Here is a 16,338-nt window from a genome sequence, read left to right on the forward strand (position 1 = left end):
TTAAATACCAGCTCCTGAATTATAGATGCTTTGAAAGCTATAATCCTTTCTGTCATCATCATAGAAAATGTATTAAATAAGCAATTTTGGTAATTGAGCAACTATTATGGGATATGACAGCATCATATGGCATGAGGGCATAATTTAGTTTTAAGGTTAAAGTTTCTTTCACTTCCATTTCCACCCTAACCTTATAGTTATGTGTTACAGTGCTTTTATTTGGGTAAATCCCTTATTGGATGGGCCTAACCATGAAGCCACACTTTGTTTTTCATTCTCTCTCAGGGCTCTTAACTGCTGAGCTTTTGATGTGCCAGGGAGCTTATAAAACCAAATCCCTTAGAACTAAAAGTTCATATTTATTTTATTTTTTTATTTACTGATTAAATGAGAAATATCCCCCAATTATTTTTAACAGGGGTGATTTATCACTGTAATATCAATCTTAATTTGGTGTTTCAAAGGTATCTGGACACAGGCCTGTAATTCTAGCGCACAGGAGAGGAAGAAGGAGGACAGTTGTGAGTTTAAGGCCTCTTTAGGCTACACAGAAAGTTGAAGGGCACTTTCACTTTCGTGGTAAGGTGTTTTGTCAAAAACCAAGGGCTGGGGATGCAGACCATTAGCAGAGGATTTACCTGGTGTGTGCAAGGCCCTGGGTTCAATCTCAGCTCTGCAGCAAAGCAAAAAGCACATACTGAAGCTTTTATTTCTTAAATCAGTTAATCTTGAAAGATAAGCTAGGTTCTACTATAGATCCCTATAATCTGTATCCATTTGGTTGTCGTATTAGTTACTGTTCTTTGCTGTGATAGAATACCATGACAAATCTTTCTGGGCTTATGGGTCCAGAGGGATAGGAATTTATCATGGCAGGGAGACGTGGCACCAATCGGCAGGCAGGAACTGAAAGCTGAGAACTCACATCTTGGACCACAGGCAGGAAGCAGAGGAAGTGAACTGGAAATGATGCAGGCCTTTTAATCTAAAGCTCGGTGATGTGCTTCCTCCAGCAAGACTGTGCCACATAAACATCCCCAAACAGTTCCTCCATCTGGGGACCAAGTGTTCAAAGGTCTGAGATCGATCGTAGGGGACATTTCTTATTCAAAAGGCCACACTCCACTCCCTGGAGCGCAGCTACTGATCTAGCAAATGCCTTCCTTCTTGGTGGTACCTGTCCTTAAGGGCCACTAGAAGCCATTTTGCTTTCAGCTGGCGAGGCCAGCAGTACACCTGGACCACTGTACCTCAAGGATATATTAATTCTCCATCTCTGTGTCCTAGCTTAGTTCAGAGAGATCTGGATTATTTGTCTCTTCCATAAAAGTATCACACGGGTGTACTACATAACTGATGACGATATGCCGATGGAACCAAGTGAACAGGAGGCAGCAACCTCTTTAGACTTGTGCATTTGTGCATTTTGAGAGAAACCCAACCAAAATTCAGGGGCTTCCACCTCTGTCAAATTTCTAGAAGGCCAGTGCTGTGAGATATGCAGAGATGTTCCTTCTATGGTGAAAGATAAGTTGTTAAACTTGGCCCCTCCCACCACCAAGAAAGCAGCAGTGTTTAGTGGGTCTCTCTGGATTCTGGGGGCAGCACACACTAAGTGCCTCAGAAAGCTGCTAGCCATGGATGGTGCCTGGAACAGGAAAAGACTCTTCAGCAGGCCCAGGCAGTTGTACAGACTGCTCCATCCAAGAGACCTACTGGTACCTGCCATGTCACAGGCAGATAGGAATGCTGTTCAGAGTCACTGGCAAGCCCCTATAGGTGAATCAAAACATAGACCCTTGGGATTTTGGAGCATAGCTTTAGCACCGTCTGCTAAAGGGAACCATTTGAGGGTCAGCTCTTAGCCAGCTATTGAGCCTCGGTAGAAACAGCATTTGACAATGAGACCTAAGCTGTCCACCATGAGCTAGGGTATTATCTGATCCACCAAGCCATAAAGTAGGGTGTGCTCAGCAACAACCCATTATCAAATGGAAGTGATACACATGATAGGGCCAAGGTGGGTTCTGAGGGCACCAGCAAGCTACATGAAGAAGCTTCCTAAATGCCTCTTCTACTCCTGATGCAGTGCCTCTGCTCCCAAGAATGCACCTATGGCCTCATGGGATGTGCCCTACCGTGATTAACTAAGGAAGAGAAGACTAGGGACCGGCTGGCTCTGTACAATGTGCAGGCACCAATCAGAAGGTTAAACTTGGGCTCAACAACATGGGCTTCTGCTCACCGAAGCTGACTTGGCTCTAGCTGCTCTTGAGTACCAGATATACCAGCAGCAGAGGCCAACACAGAGCCCCTATGTCACCATTCCCCAGGATGATCAGCCTGCAACCTACTGGCAAGGTTACTACATTGAACTTTTGTGGGAAGGGCAATGTTTAGTCCTTCCTGGAATAGATGCTTATTCTTGTTATGGCTTTGCCTTTCCTGCATGTAATGCCTCTGCCAAAACCACCATCTATGGACTTAGAGAATGCTTTAGCCGCTATCCTAGCATTCCACATAGCATCACTTCTGACCACATCCAGAAAAGTGTGACATTAGGCCCATGCTCATGGAATCCCCTGGTCTTACTGTGTTCCCTAACACCCTAAAAAAAATTGCCTTGGTAGAATGGCAGAATGACCTTCTAATGACTCACTTACAGGGGCAATGAGGTGGCAGCAACCTGGCAGGCTGAAGCATGGTTCTCCAAAAGTATATGTTCTGAATCAGTGTGTGATATATGGTACTGTTTCTCTCATGGCCAGGATTCATAGGTCCTGGGACCAAGGCTTGGGAATAAGGATGGGTCCGCTCACTATCATCCCTAGTGACTACTGGGAAAATTGTGCTTCCTGTTCCGGTGACCTTAACTTCTGCTGGCCTAGAGGTTTTGGTTCCAGACAGGTGAGCACTTCTGTCAGAAGGTAAAACAAACACCCCCTCCCCCACCGCCACTTCTGAGCTTCTGATGCTGGAAGCCAACAGGCTAAGAAAGGAATAAGCAGTGTTAGGGGAGGTGACTGAAGCAAGGAAGATGTGTCTGAAATACAGGAGATCCTTTAGGGTGTCTGTTGTGCTACCATGTCCTGTGATTAAAGTCAGTGGGAAACTACAGCGTAATCCATGCAGAACAGCAAAGGGATCCTTCCAGAATGAAGGCATTGTTCTATTCTCCAGAGAAAGAGCCAAGACCTGCTGAGGTGAAGGGTGGAGGAAGTGAAGAACAGGCAGTAGAGGAAGGTAGTTATGAATGCCAGCTAAGGCCAGCAGAAATAAGCTATAACTGACATGAGACTGTTTGTTCTATTTTTTGTTAAAAACACATTTGTGAATATATGCATACATTAAGACAATATTTGTGTTTTCCTTATTTCTTTTTTCCCCTCTATTTATTGTATAATGTAACATCAATTGAGAAAATATCAGTGGTTAAATGTTTTAAGTCTATATTATCATATTTAAGAGGGTTTTGTTGTTGTCGTTTAGAGACAGGGTCTCACTATGTAGCCCTGGCTGTCCTGGAACTCACAGAGACGTGTCTGTCTGTTTCCTGAGTGCTGGAATTGAAGGTGTGTCACTATGGCTGGCTGCCATATTTAAGTTTTGAGAGACTGAAAGACTAAGCATTCTTCAAGCTTTGCTACCTGTTCTAAAGCACATGCTGCCTTTGCAGTTGTTCATGGGATCAGCATGCCATGCTAGGCAAAATTATGTCCTGTTACTGTTTTCATTGGAAATTTATCATGGCATAAGATGTGATTTGTGTCAACTTGGCAAGTGGTAGACTTGTGATAGCTAATCTTAGTTGTCAACTTGCCTATATATGGAATCAACTAAAAGGCAGGCTTCTGAGCACAGCTGTGAAAGATTTTCTTGATCAGATTTTCTGAAGCCAGAAGACCAGCCTAGATAAATGGACATAGGAGAAAGTCAGTTTGCTTTGGGAGTATTTGCCCTCACTTTTGTTGCCAAGTCTGTCTGTCCCTTTGCTCTGGTTATTTCTTCACTGGTATTAGAGCCTATTTCTGGATTCCAGCATAGCCTGAAGACCAGCAGCTCTCCCGCATTCTAGCACCAGACTGAGACTACCGAGACATCCAACCTTGTAGACTGCATAAATCCCAGGTTCCCAGTCTTTCCAGATCACATTCTGCAAACTTTTCTAATGAATTCCCTTTAATATGTGTATATTCATCCTATCAGTTCTGATTCTTTAGAGAACCCTGGCTGATGCAGTTCCTACATTTATAATTAAAATAAGCAACACTTTGGTCGTTCCAAATCTGCCTCCCAGTTTTCTCGTCTTCGGCATCCTTTTTCCCAACCATGCAGGCCTGAAAATACTAATTTTTTTAACTTCTCTTGATTAGCCACAAACATCTTAAGCCAGTCTCGACAATACTATGTTTTTAACATTCATCTCCCTTTCAAATCTTGTTGTTTGCTTCCGAGTTTAAACTGCTTCTCACATTGTCATGGTCTGTTTTCTCTGCTCACTGCATCTTCCCTCTGAAAACCATTTTCACCATTCTCAAAATCATCTTGAGGTCTGTCTCTAAATCATCTCCTTAGATCCTAGTCCTTACCCAACTGCAGGACCCAGTCTTTGATTAGTCAGTATTCAGTAAGCCATTCATGTGAGATCACCTTCCACTTGACTTTTTCCCATTTATTTATTTGCTTACTTATTAATTCACTTTATATTCCAACTGCAGCTCCCCCCATCTCTCCTCCCTTCATCTCTGAGAAGGGGGTGCCCCCCCATCAACCCACCATGGCACCTCAAGTCACTGCAGGTCTAGGCATATCTTTTCCCACTGAGGGCAGACAAGACAGCCCAGTTAGGGGAACAAGATCCACAGGCAGGCAACAGAGTCAGGGTCAGTCGCTGTTCAGTTGTTGGGGAACCCACATGAAGACGAAGCTACACATCTGCTACATATGTGTAGGGGGCCTAGGCCCATCATGCTCTTTGATTGATGGTTCAATCTCTGGGAGCTCCCAAGGAATCAGGTTAGTTGACTGTTTGTCTTGAGATTTTTATGATAATGATTTACTGTGTAAGCTAGAGACCAGATATTAGTGATTTAAATGATTGGCTCCAACCAGAGCTAAAAACAAGTCAATGATGGGAAAAGAACACAGAAACTCTATTCCACATCTAAGGCCCGGGCATGGAAGACTCCAAATGCAGAGCTCCAAATGCCACCCCTCCAAGAGTGGTCACTGCACTCTGTCTTAATGACATGTTCTTGCTTTCCTTGTAATACTGGGTAGAGACAGGAACTCACAGTCTGACAGTTGAGCAGATTTAAAGCAGATGTTTCAGACAGGTCCTTAATTACTTTTTGAAAAATGTATTCATAATAGATTCATTATCTGTTTTAAACAATATACCAATGTTGGTATCTCAAGTTTAACTTGCAGGAAAGCAAAGCTATTGAGGTAAAAAGAGGTACAAAGTTTAATCCGTTAGATGAAAGTGTAATACCTCAAGAATGAAACAGGAAAAAAGACATTTTTATAACGTCACGCTGTGACTTCCCCCGCAAGTTGAGACAGTCTTTAAAAGATTTTGTCATCAAAGGTAAATGTTTCTCTCATATTTTTAAAATAATAGGTTGTTGATTTACCTTAGAGTTGCAATATGCAGCTTAGACACATGCTTCTGTTGTTGTGTTTGCTGGGTTCATTCACTGGAGATCTGTTTATCGCAGGATTCCTTGCCAAGTGCTTGGGCCATAGTGATGAATCCAGACAAACAGTTCTACTGGGAGTTACCTTATAGACTGTAAACAAAGAGCAATGCCAGGCAGTAGTGAGCGCCTTGGACGAAATAGGAAAGTTAGGGGATGGGGCTTAAGGGATTGAAATTACGCACATAGATTAATTAGTGAAGCCCATTCTGATCATTCAACGCTAAGGTGTATCGGGGAAAGTCCTTGTGATTGAACCCAGTGTCTTCTATATGCCCAGCCAGTGCTCAACTCCTGAGCCCTTCCTCCAGCCTAGTGAGTGCTTCTCTCCAGACCTGGATGTTTGGTTGAAACAGTCTTATGTTGAGGAGTAAAAGCCAATGGGTCAGAAACAAAAGTATTATTAACAGAAATGCTTGCCAGCTGGGTGTGGTGGTGCACACCTTTAATCCCAGCACTAAGGGGGACGTGGAGCTCAGGGGGTTAGAAGCCAGCCTGGTCCACATATTGAGTTCCTCGTCATCGAGGGCTGCATAGTGAGACCCTGTCTCATGAGCAAACAGATGCTGATTTTCATGGCCTAGTAACAGTAGTGCTCAGGCTATCATAAAGGGAATATGAGAGATGTAATAGCTTCCACAAAGAGGGGGGATGAGCTAAGATGGGAAGAATACAGAGGAAGAGGTCTTAAACATCCATGTTGATATCTGAAAAATAAATTCAAATGAAAAGCCACTCACTGTCACTCATAATCAAATGGAATGTAAAAACAAAACTCTCTATATCCCACAAAAAAAGACCAAGAATAAAAGGACTGATGGGCTGGAGATGTGGCTCAGGGGTAACCTGTGTGCAGTGCTCTTTAGAGAACCTGAGTTCAATTCCCAGGACCCACGGTAGGCTTCTTACCAGCACCTTAACTCCAGCTCCAAGGAATCTGACACCCTCTTCTGTTCTCTGCAGACACTGCATGCACATACATATTCACACAATTACAAACAAAATAAATCTTAAAAAAAAAGACTGATATTGCCAGTGTCGACTGGATAGACGGAGTTTTCAGGCACTGCTTTAGGTGAGTGAACTGATGGCAAAGGCCAGAGTGGAGCACATGTGTTCCCATAATGTAATAGCCCCCACATAACTGTGATGATATACAAGAGTGTACATAGCAGCAGTATTGACAAATGTTTAAAACCAGGAACAACTCAATGGTCTTGTCACCAACAGAAGGGATTTTAGTGGTCATACACACACACACACACACACACACACACACACGTATGTATATAACCTATGTTTCATATGCACACTATATTAATATGTATATGTATGTGTGTTTGGAATATCATAGTTCATATATTCATCAAGTGGCTCAGACAACTGACTGTTTTTGGAGGCAGTGGGAGAAATTGAACCTTCACATGTGCTAAACTTCCAGCCCCAGTCTATGAATTAATTTTAGGACACTAATGGACAGAGGAATATGTTTGAGAAAAGGAGCCTATGCCAAAGGTTGTGGCTCCCTTTGGGAAGGAGCATGAATTGTCATTGTCCCTGGACCTTAGTGAAAATTACATGGTTGGTTCCTGTCATGAAAATACGTTGTGCCTTCTACTTATGATTTAAACTCTTGTTACTCTAGCATGCCTCTAAAGGTACAAAACCTAGCTGCTGTTCATCCGGAAATTGACCAGAAACAAAATCTAAAACAAGACCAATATCTTCTAAAAATGTATACTATATAGCAAGTCTCTCCTTAATGGTAAAACAAAGACAAATGACCTAGGAAAAAAAATAGATGTAGCCAGTTCAGGAATGGTCAATGGGCCTATAAAAATGTGCTCAAGGCCATACGTCCTCTAGAGCCAAAAGAATTACAGTCTCATTGCCAGTGTCAGGCCTGCGGAGGGAGGTGAGAGGAGGGTGGTTCTTTCCTGTTGAAATGTGGGTTTGAGGAAAGTTAAACTACTCAAATTTGAAGTGCGTATACCTTCAATGCAGCGATTCTCCTAGGAACTAAGCTGTGTCAGCGTAAGAGCCTCCCAAGACACTTACTTCAGTGTTGCCCTTAGTAGCAAACAAGCACTTGAAAACAACTCAAAGCTTATTATTTGCAAGATGGGTGCTGTTGGTTTGGTTTGGTTTGGTTTGGTTTGGTTTGGTTTGGTTTGGTTTGATTTGGTCTGGTCTGATTTGGTCTGATCTGGTCTGGTCTGGTCTGATTTGGTCTGGTCTGGTCTGGTCTGGTTTGGTTTGGTTTGGTTTGGTTTGGTGTGAGACACAGTCTCACAATATAGACAAGCCTGGCTTGGAACTTGAGGTGTGACCCAGACTGGCCGCAAACTCATGGCAGTGATCCTGTTTCAGCTTCCTTAGTTCTGAAATGTACAGTCTGATCCACCATGCACACCTCAGAGAGAGAGAGTAATGAACTGTTTTACAACTATGAAATATCATAAAACCGTTTAAGAGGTTTATTAGTTAGTATCCCCATGTGTGTATGAAATTATATAAGCAAAGCAACATGCAGAGTTAGAGAGATGGCTTAGTGGTTAAGAGCACTTGTTGTTCCCTTCCAGCGGACTAAGTTCAGTTCCCAGACCCAGGTAGGGTGGTGGTTCACAACATCTGAATCCTTTGGCCTCTGAAGGCACCTGCACTCAAATGTGCATCCAATCACATACACATAACTTAAAATATTCTCAAAAAGAAAAGAAAAATGTTCAATTGTATATATATAGTATGATCTTTCTTCTAGCAATAATCAAAATTCTTATAAATGTGTGACAGTGGCATTATGAGTGAGAGAGGGGTGAATTAAATTCTGGTCACAATGGCAGCAGTTAACTGCTGCTGTTTGTCCTTCTGCAACCCAATTCTGGTGTCCCTTTCAAACCGTGGAGCCTGTCTGATAGCCTGCTCAGAACAGCTACTATTGTAAGCAGGCATACATTCAATGTATAGCCCAATTTTCTGATAAAAGGCCCTTTGAATCCTTTTAGCAGTAGGGGTGTGACCTCATAGTTTAACATCCATGGCTCCTTAAGTCTGAATTTCTCCTGATGGAGAATTACTTTTGAGAAATGAATGGCTCATGTCTCAGTGGTCCTTAATGAAAGCCACTGTTGAGTTCAGGTTTCAATGACTCACCAGACAAGATAACAATCAAACCACTTCTACCTATAAAAAAACAGCATTTCCTGGAATTCAGAGCACTGGCGAGTGTTCTCACATTGATTCAATTCAATTTAAAATTTCACATATATAAATTCATATTTATTAAAATTTATTTTGTGGAGAGATGGCTCACTGGTAAGAATGCTTGTTTGGTAAGCACAGGGACTTCGTTGGGATCCCCAGCCATGTAAAACGCTGAGCATGACTGTAGGCGTCATAACTGGAACAGTGGCACTGGGCAGGAGGATGGGCACAGATCCCAAGAGCTCCCTGGCCAGCCAGCTAGCTGGGTCAGTGAGAGACCCTGTCTTAGTCAGTAATGGAGAGCATGGCAGAGAGACACCTGCTGTTTAGCTCTGGCCTGCACATGTGCACCACACACACACACACACACACACACACACACACACACACACCACACAAATTGTTCTTTTTGTAACAGTCCTTTCCTTTGTCAGCATATAAGTTTAAAAACATCTTTGAGAGCTCTAAGATGTCCATGATCTCTCCTTTGCGTCCTTTGTGTAGAAGTAGTTGGCAGGCTCTTTTTGAATGAATTGAAGGTAAAGTCCGTATGCACCACTGCTGTGACATTTCCCACTGTGGCAGTGTATACTGTGCTTTGCCAAGATGTCATCTTTGGCACCTGTCCTCTCAAGGCTTACAGCACTCTCTGGTCATCCCAGCTGCTGACAGCTACATCCCCAGTGTGCAGAAACTTTTGTCAGGAAGGAGATTTGCTGCCCGCATCAAGAACCACAAGCGCAGAGAAATGGAGTGTGACAATGTTCTCGAGATGTACAACCTTGAGAGAGGAGTAGGGTTGACAGCCAGGGGAACTGGAACTCAAACAGCCTTGTAGAAGAGGGCATGACATCATATGGACTCAGTGATGTAATAGTTGTCTGACGTAGGTGAAAGCAGAGCCAGGGGTGTCACTTCACGGCTTGCATGCTCCCACCACACTAAAGCTCCAAAGCATTGATCTCCCAGGCACCCTACTTGGTGTCACCTTGACCTTGTGCTCAGGACGTTTTGTCTCCTTCCTGCACGTAACTTTCTCCTGTTCTTAAAGTTAAGCAGGTATGGCTAGCTGACTGAACCCCTCCTTGTCAGTGTTCCTCCCCTGCTTTTAACATCCCAGCTTATGTAAATCCAGCGTCATTCAGCCTAAACCATTCCTACCCAGGAGCTAAGGGAACTGAATGGAGGTTCCCCCACAGTGTGCAGTACAGAGCTCTACGCGGCTTTTCATGCCTCTTATTCTGTTTTTCTGAACAGTTTTTAGTTCTAGGGGCCACATGAGGTTAAGCTACAGGCCTCGTGGTATTTTTATGCCAAAAGTCTCCAAAACAGACTTTTCAGCCAATGTCAAAACAGCTTTATGTGAAATTATTTGACAGGGGGTTCAGTACTGAAAATCTAAATTCTGTTCTGCACTTTTAAATCACAAATTCTTAATATTACACTATTATAATATTTTATATTTTGACTAATCAGTGCTTTTATTCACTTCAGTAACTATATTTACTCATTTTGGAGGTTAGACATTAGTATGTGTATATTCCTGTCTTCCACCACGCCTACGAGAATACTCAAAGTAACTATTTAGTATTTTAAATTTTAATTTTTTTCTCCTTATCAATTTGCAGTGAGCGTGTCCACAGCACTGCTCTGTCTTGTTGGCCACAGAGGCCACAGTCCAGTGCTCTCTGCAGCTAAGGAATCTTAAGCCTTGAGCCCCACCATCCCTCTCCAATAGGAAATCTCAGTGTTAAACTGGGGGAAGCAGCCCTGTTTGAATTAGAGTGAGTGATATTGGTGTCAGGGTATCTCTTTTAAAGAGTTAGTACTGACATATTTTGGTCCATTGTAGTTTTCAAACTTTTTCGTCTAGTTTTTCTCATTATCCCTTGTTCAAATGAACTCTTACCCAAGGATGTCACTGTGCATCCTGGGAGGAGAGGGAGGAGACAGGAGGATAGGGGCCACCAGTCCAGAGCCCCAGCTTAGACCCTCCTCCTCATCCCCACCCAACACGGCTCAAGAATTCTCAAATCTCATTTAAAATGCTTTTTAAAAAACGTGTTCTGTGATATCTCACCGAAGAACTTGGTTTAAAAGCAGGAACCACTGCTGGTGAAAAAGTGGTTTTTAAGTACAAAGGGAAATGCTCTGGGTTAACGGCTCTTGTTTCAGCCATAAAAGAGTTAATGCACCGAGCATAAAGGCTGCGATTCGATTCTGCAGCCGGGATAGTGCTCTCAGTCTCTGTCATTTGTGGTTCAGAGAAGGGGGTGGTGTTCTGCATTTGAAAGGACTTTAATGAATGCTGTCAGTGTTTGTGCGAGCCCAGGGTCTGGATGGGAAGGGGAGCAGGGAAAGTGCTGGGGCTGCTTCAGGATAGGTGGATCAGAGTTTGCTCTGATCGAGCGGAGTGTTCCACCGCGTTCATCTTTATTCATTACCCTTTGTTCTTCATAGTCTGATATATTGGGATGAAAGTAAATGGAGATATATATTTGAACGATTTGTTTTCTTTTAAAGCTATTTTTTGGGTACAGCAGGGAATATACTTCTCTTGTCTTGGTTGGATGCACAAATCTGTGCGCCGTGTTTTTTGCCCGTTGCCTAGACGATCACTCGGTTTCTCTGAGGATGTCTGGTTCTCGCAAAGAGTTTGACGTGAAACAGATTTTGAAAATCAGGTGGAGGTGGTTTGGCCATCAAGCATCGTCTAACTCTTCAGTTGACAGCCAGCAGGGAGAATTTTGGAACCGAGGACAGACCGGAGCAAACGGTGGGAGAAAGTTTTTAGATCCGTGTAACCTACAATTGCCTTTGGCTTCCATTGGTTACCGAAGGTCCAGCCAACTGGATTTCCAGAATTCACCTTCTTGGCCAATGGCATCCACCTCAGATGTCCCTGCATTTGAGTTTACAGCAGAAGGCTGTGCTGGTGCACACTGGCTGGAGAGACCAGAAGTGGACGATGGCACTAGTGAAGAGGAAAATGAATCTGATTCCAGCTCGAGCAGGTTGATTATTCTCTTACTGTCAGAGACGGGGTGCGGGGTGTGTGCTCTATGATATTGGAGAATGACTGACTATTTACTAGCTTATCTCTGTGGTTGTCCATACATCTGCTTGCCGTGAACTGCCTACATGAATGGCATCTTGGTGTGGATACGTAGGTTTGCTAGGATTTGGGAAATGTCTCAACATTAATTCTGTGAAATTTAAAGGCACCAAATAGCTTTCATTTTGAAATACCTTGCGTTTCATGTATAGATCTGACACTGCCTTGAAAATAATATGTAGCAGCAGTTTTATACGGTGTTGCCTGGCTTTATTCATCCGGCTTCTGTATTTACAGTAAAACTATGAGACATTTCTACAGGATAAATCCTTGTGATATTTGGGGTTATAATAGATTGTGGAGTCGTTTTAATTTGATAAAAATGAAAGGTGCTATAATAAGAGATACACTGTAGTTCCCAATTTTTGACACCATTTTAGTTGTCAATACTGTTTTTCTGTGGCTATGTCTTTGTCCTGTGGATGTTGCAGTCTGCAGACTAAGACAGAGAATACTGAGTAATGTGTGTCTCTCTCTCAAGGATAGCACCACCCACTTCCCACTGAAATTCACGCTGTTTAAGGAAAAGAAAGATAATCTTTTAGTAAAGTTTAAGAGAACATGGTGTCCCGAGTGCTAGATGTGGTCAGCCAGTCAAAAAGATGATAAGGAAAATGAGTTGGAAGGAATGCAATAAAGCAAAGAATTGATAATTTCATGATGACTTTGTTCCTCCTCCCTGGCACCTTCTTATCTTTAGGATGGATTTTCTTGGTCCGCTTTCCATGCTGTGTGACAAGTTAAAGTCGACTTTCTGATACATCTTCACTGTAGAATATTTCTAAATACTTAAAGTCACAAACACCTACTCATTTGACATTCAATTACTTTTTGCTCTTTGAAATTAGTTTGCAGGTTTTGATTATTATAATCTCTAGGTTGGCTATTGTAAGTGTAGGCATCCTGAAGAATTTGGGTCAAATGGACTCATAGATTCAAGTATCTCATGCTTAGAGATCCTTGCCCCTTCTCTTCCTCTAACCTTCAGAACATGGAATTCTGACCTGTGGGAGGATAGAAACATAGACTGTCATCTGTAGCCTGTATAACGGAGAGAGGGGAGAATCTTTACTTAGGTAAATAGCATATTTAATTTAAAAATGTTATTACTTCATGACTTGCCTTTATTGTAAGGGAAAAGGAGCCATGAATAATTTTAATATTGAGATTAACTCAACAAACATGATCCTATTATATATTGGGGGAAATTTTTGCCATAAAGAAAACTAATTTTTAATTTTGAATTTTTTTACCAATTTCTGTGTGAAAATAAATTTTTCCATTTGAAAAATCAATATATTAAGAATATTTAAATAGTGTTAAAAAACAAAACATTCACTTCTTTACCAGCTTAGGTCATAAAACTATTAACATCTATCTACTACCCAATTATGTGATAATAACATTTATGCACATGTCTAATATTGAAAAAATTTACACATACTTCCTTATATCAGAGGTAGTTAACATAACCAATGAATATTAAAATTTAACCCTCTTTTGTGTGTACACTGAAATATTTTGGTGAGGTGTTAGTAATGAGAGAAAATATTTTTGTTCTGACTCAGACATAGTTATTGTATAGTCCTCAAGAATCTTTCATTGATATTTTTACTTATAGGAATATAAAATTAAAATGCTCATCAAGGACATGGTGAACGATGGGAGTAGACATGTCACATCCTCAGAGACCTAATTAAAAAAAAAAAAAAACCTATGTGTACAGTAAAACATAATATAAGTAAATCTCTGATTTGTAGATAGGAGGGGCCATGCAAGAGCTTATTCTTGATGGTTTAACATTTCAATATTATTGCCTAGAGTTTAGTGTGTGCTTGTCCCTTACATCTCCATGCCCTCCTATGTTAGATGTATCCAGTCTCTATGCCTCTGTCAATCCTCTGGCTGACACTTTAACCTTTGTCACAGGGAGAAATTTGTCACCCTCAGCATTTTAAATAGCCAAAGTTCCTAAATGCGTGTCCTTTTACTATAAGCAAACCGAAGCCCATTAATACTGTTGTCAAATCCCAGCACTCAGGAGGCAGAAGCAGGCGGATTTCTGAGTTCGAGGCCAGCCTGGTCTACAGAGTGAGTTCCAAGACAGCCAGGGCTATACAGAGAAACAAAAACAAAAAACCCCAACCAACCAAACAAACAAATACTGTTGTCAAAGAAGTTACAGTGACATTTATCAGATTTGTATACATAACTTGGAACAATTCTTTTTGTATATATTTGCAAACGATGAGCTAGAAACCTGAGCATGTTATACATTAATATCTGAATATATTAAAGATACAGTGAAGATGCACATATAACATACTGATTTCTTCTTAGGAGCAGTCATCAAAACAGATATCAGAACTTAAACAGAACTTTTGGTTTTTTAGGTTAGGAGAAGGACAGCTGAGTGGTTTTGCATCATCAGAATGCTAACAGCCATCATGAATGTGGGCAGCTGAAGGACTGTATTGTCAGCTGTTATCTAGCTGAAAGGTCTGCCCAAGCATTGGCCTCTGACCACGTTCACTGCCACTTCGCTGAACCATTTAAACATCTCTCAGCTTTTAACTTGACTCTATAGCCTAGCTGTACTTCCTCTGTGGGGATCAACTTTGGTACTAAAATATAAACTTTGTTTTGTTTTGATATAACGTGAGCAATTTCAGACTTTAAGTGACAGAATTTTCATGTCTTCTGTGAGATAGATTTCTAACATCTATCTAATTAGGCTAGTTCTTACCAGGACCATCAAGGTAGGTGTCCATAGCTACTACCATGTAATCAAGGTATAAATGGTTTACATATTATTCAACTGACTGTAGAATTAGGTAATTTTTGACACCTATTAAGTAAAGAAATCATTATTATTATTATTACTATTATTGTTGTTGGTGGTGGTTTTTTGAGACAGAGTTCCTCTGTGTAGCCCTGGCTGTCCTAGACTAGAAATCTACTTGCTTCTGCCTTGAGTACTGGGATTAAAGGTGTGTGCCAACACCTGGTGGATATTTGAACTTTTAAAGTCAGTTTTACACAAAATATCATTGCAATTTAAGCTCTTCCAAAAAAGAAAAAAATATATAGCTAAAGTTCCAGAGGAACTTTACTCTGAGACACAGTGCTAAGCCTTCAGTATGGTAACTTGTTTAGTACCCACAGTACTATTTCTAAAGTCACAGTTTACACAGTATTTAATTTTATTTTCTGTGATGAGTGTTTGCCTGCACCTCTGTATGTGTATCATGTGTGTTACTGGTATCCTTAAAGGACAGAAGAGGGTGCTAGAATCCCTATAACTGAATTGCTTTCAAATTCTGTGTTTCACCTCTGGATATCCTAGACTCCTTCTGCCTCCCTATCCATCTTCTTTCTAAAGATATTATCTTTTTAATGTATGTTTATTTATTTATCTTGCTATTAGAATATAATTACATTGTCCCTTCCCTTTTCTCTTTCCTAACTTTCCTATATACTACTCCTTGTTCTCTCTCAAATTTATTATATAATATATATACATGCACACACACACACACACTCCACATTGACTTGTTACCAAATAATTTGGTCACTTAACTTTAGGAATGAGTGTGTTGATAGATCGTAGACTAAAATGATTTGTCTATCATCGATTGTCATAGACTGTCAGGAGCACAGGTGACAGGTGGACCAGTGGCCGAGGGCAGATAGATCTCTGCCTCACGGTTCATTCAGAGGCCCATACCCCTTTGCATATCTTTCTCCACAATGTAGAGAAATATCCTCTCTGTGTGCTCAAAGCTTACTCAGCTTCCCCCTCCATTCTCATCTGAGGGAAGACCAAAGAAAAGGCTGGGTGTGAGAGAAATGACACAAGTCGTGTATCTCTTATTCCATCGGTGAGGAGAACTCAGCTGTGTGGCTGCAGCTAGTTAGAAGAGAGGCTTTAAATGTACTTTCTACCTGAGTGTGGCTGTGTGTCCAGCTGAAAGTCAGTATTATAGAAATAAGGAATAGACGTGGGGTTATAATAAAAAGTGCAGTGAGTAAAAACTGGGGTTAAAGAGACAGTCTTTAATGTGGGTGCTGGAGGTCTTCATGCTTGAATGGCTAGCACGTCATGGTTCCATGGGTGGGGAAAGGAGGGAATTCCCAAATAAAAGTGTGTTTTTCTTGAGAAGGTAAAGGACAACAATGCTTTTCTGTTTTGAGGGATGCCAGGGATTGAGCCAAGGCCCCCACCCCTGCTCAGCAGTGTTCTGCCACTGAACTACAGTTCCAGTCCTTAAAGATAAGTCTTGAGCTGTTGATATATCTCTCTCTACACAACTGCCTTGT

General features: G+C 41.5%; 1 protein-coding gene across 3 annotated transcripts in view; it reads left to right on the forward strand.

The window, feature by feature from the left end:
- Klhl5 (kelch like family member 5) overlaps positions 1–16,338 on the forward strand; it is a 59,903-nt gene that overhangs the window by 11,612 nt on the left and 31,953 nt on the right. Inside the window, exon 1 of one of the 3 annotated variants that reach the window (XM_021163071.1) lies at positions 11,124–11,917. The exons of 1 other annotated variant lie outside the window; for it this stretch is intronic. In XM_021163071.1, the coding sequence (XP_021018730.1) occupies positions 11,538–11,917 (380 nt within the window). In that variant the 5' untranslated portion in view covers positions 11,124–11,537. Of the gene's footprint in view, positions 1–11,123; positions 11,918–16,338 lie in introns of those variants that run through there. One more of the 3 variants, XM_029477760.1, reaches the window with a different exon arrangement.

The sequence above is a fragment of the Mus caroli genome, chromosome 5, assembly GCF_900094665.2.
Source record: "Mus caroli chromosome 5, CAROLI_EIJ_v1.1, whole genome shotgun sequence".
Taxonomy (NCBI): Eukaryota; Metazoa; Chordata; class Mammalia; order Rodentia; family Muridae; genus Mus; species Mus caroli.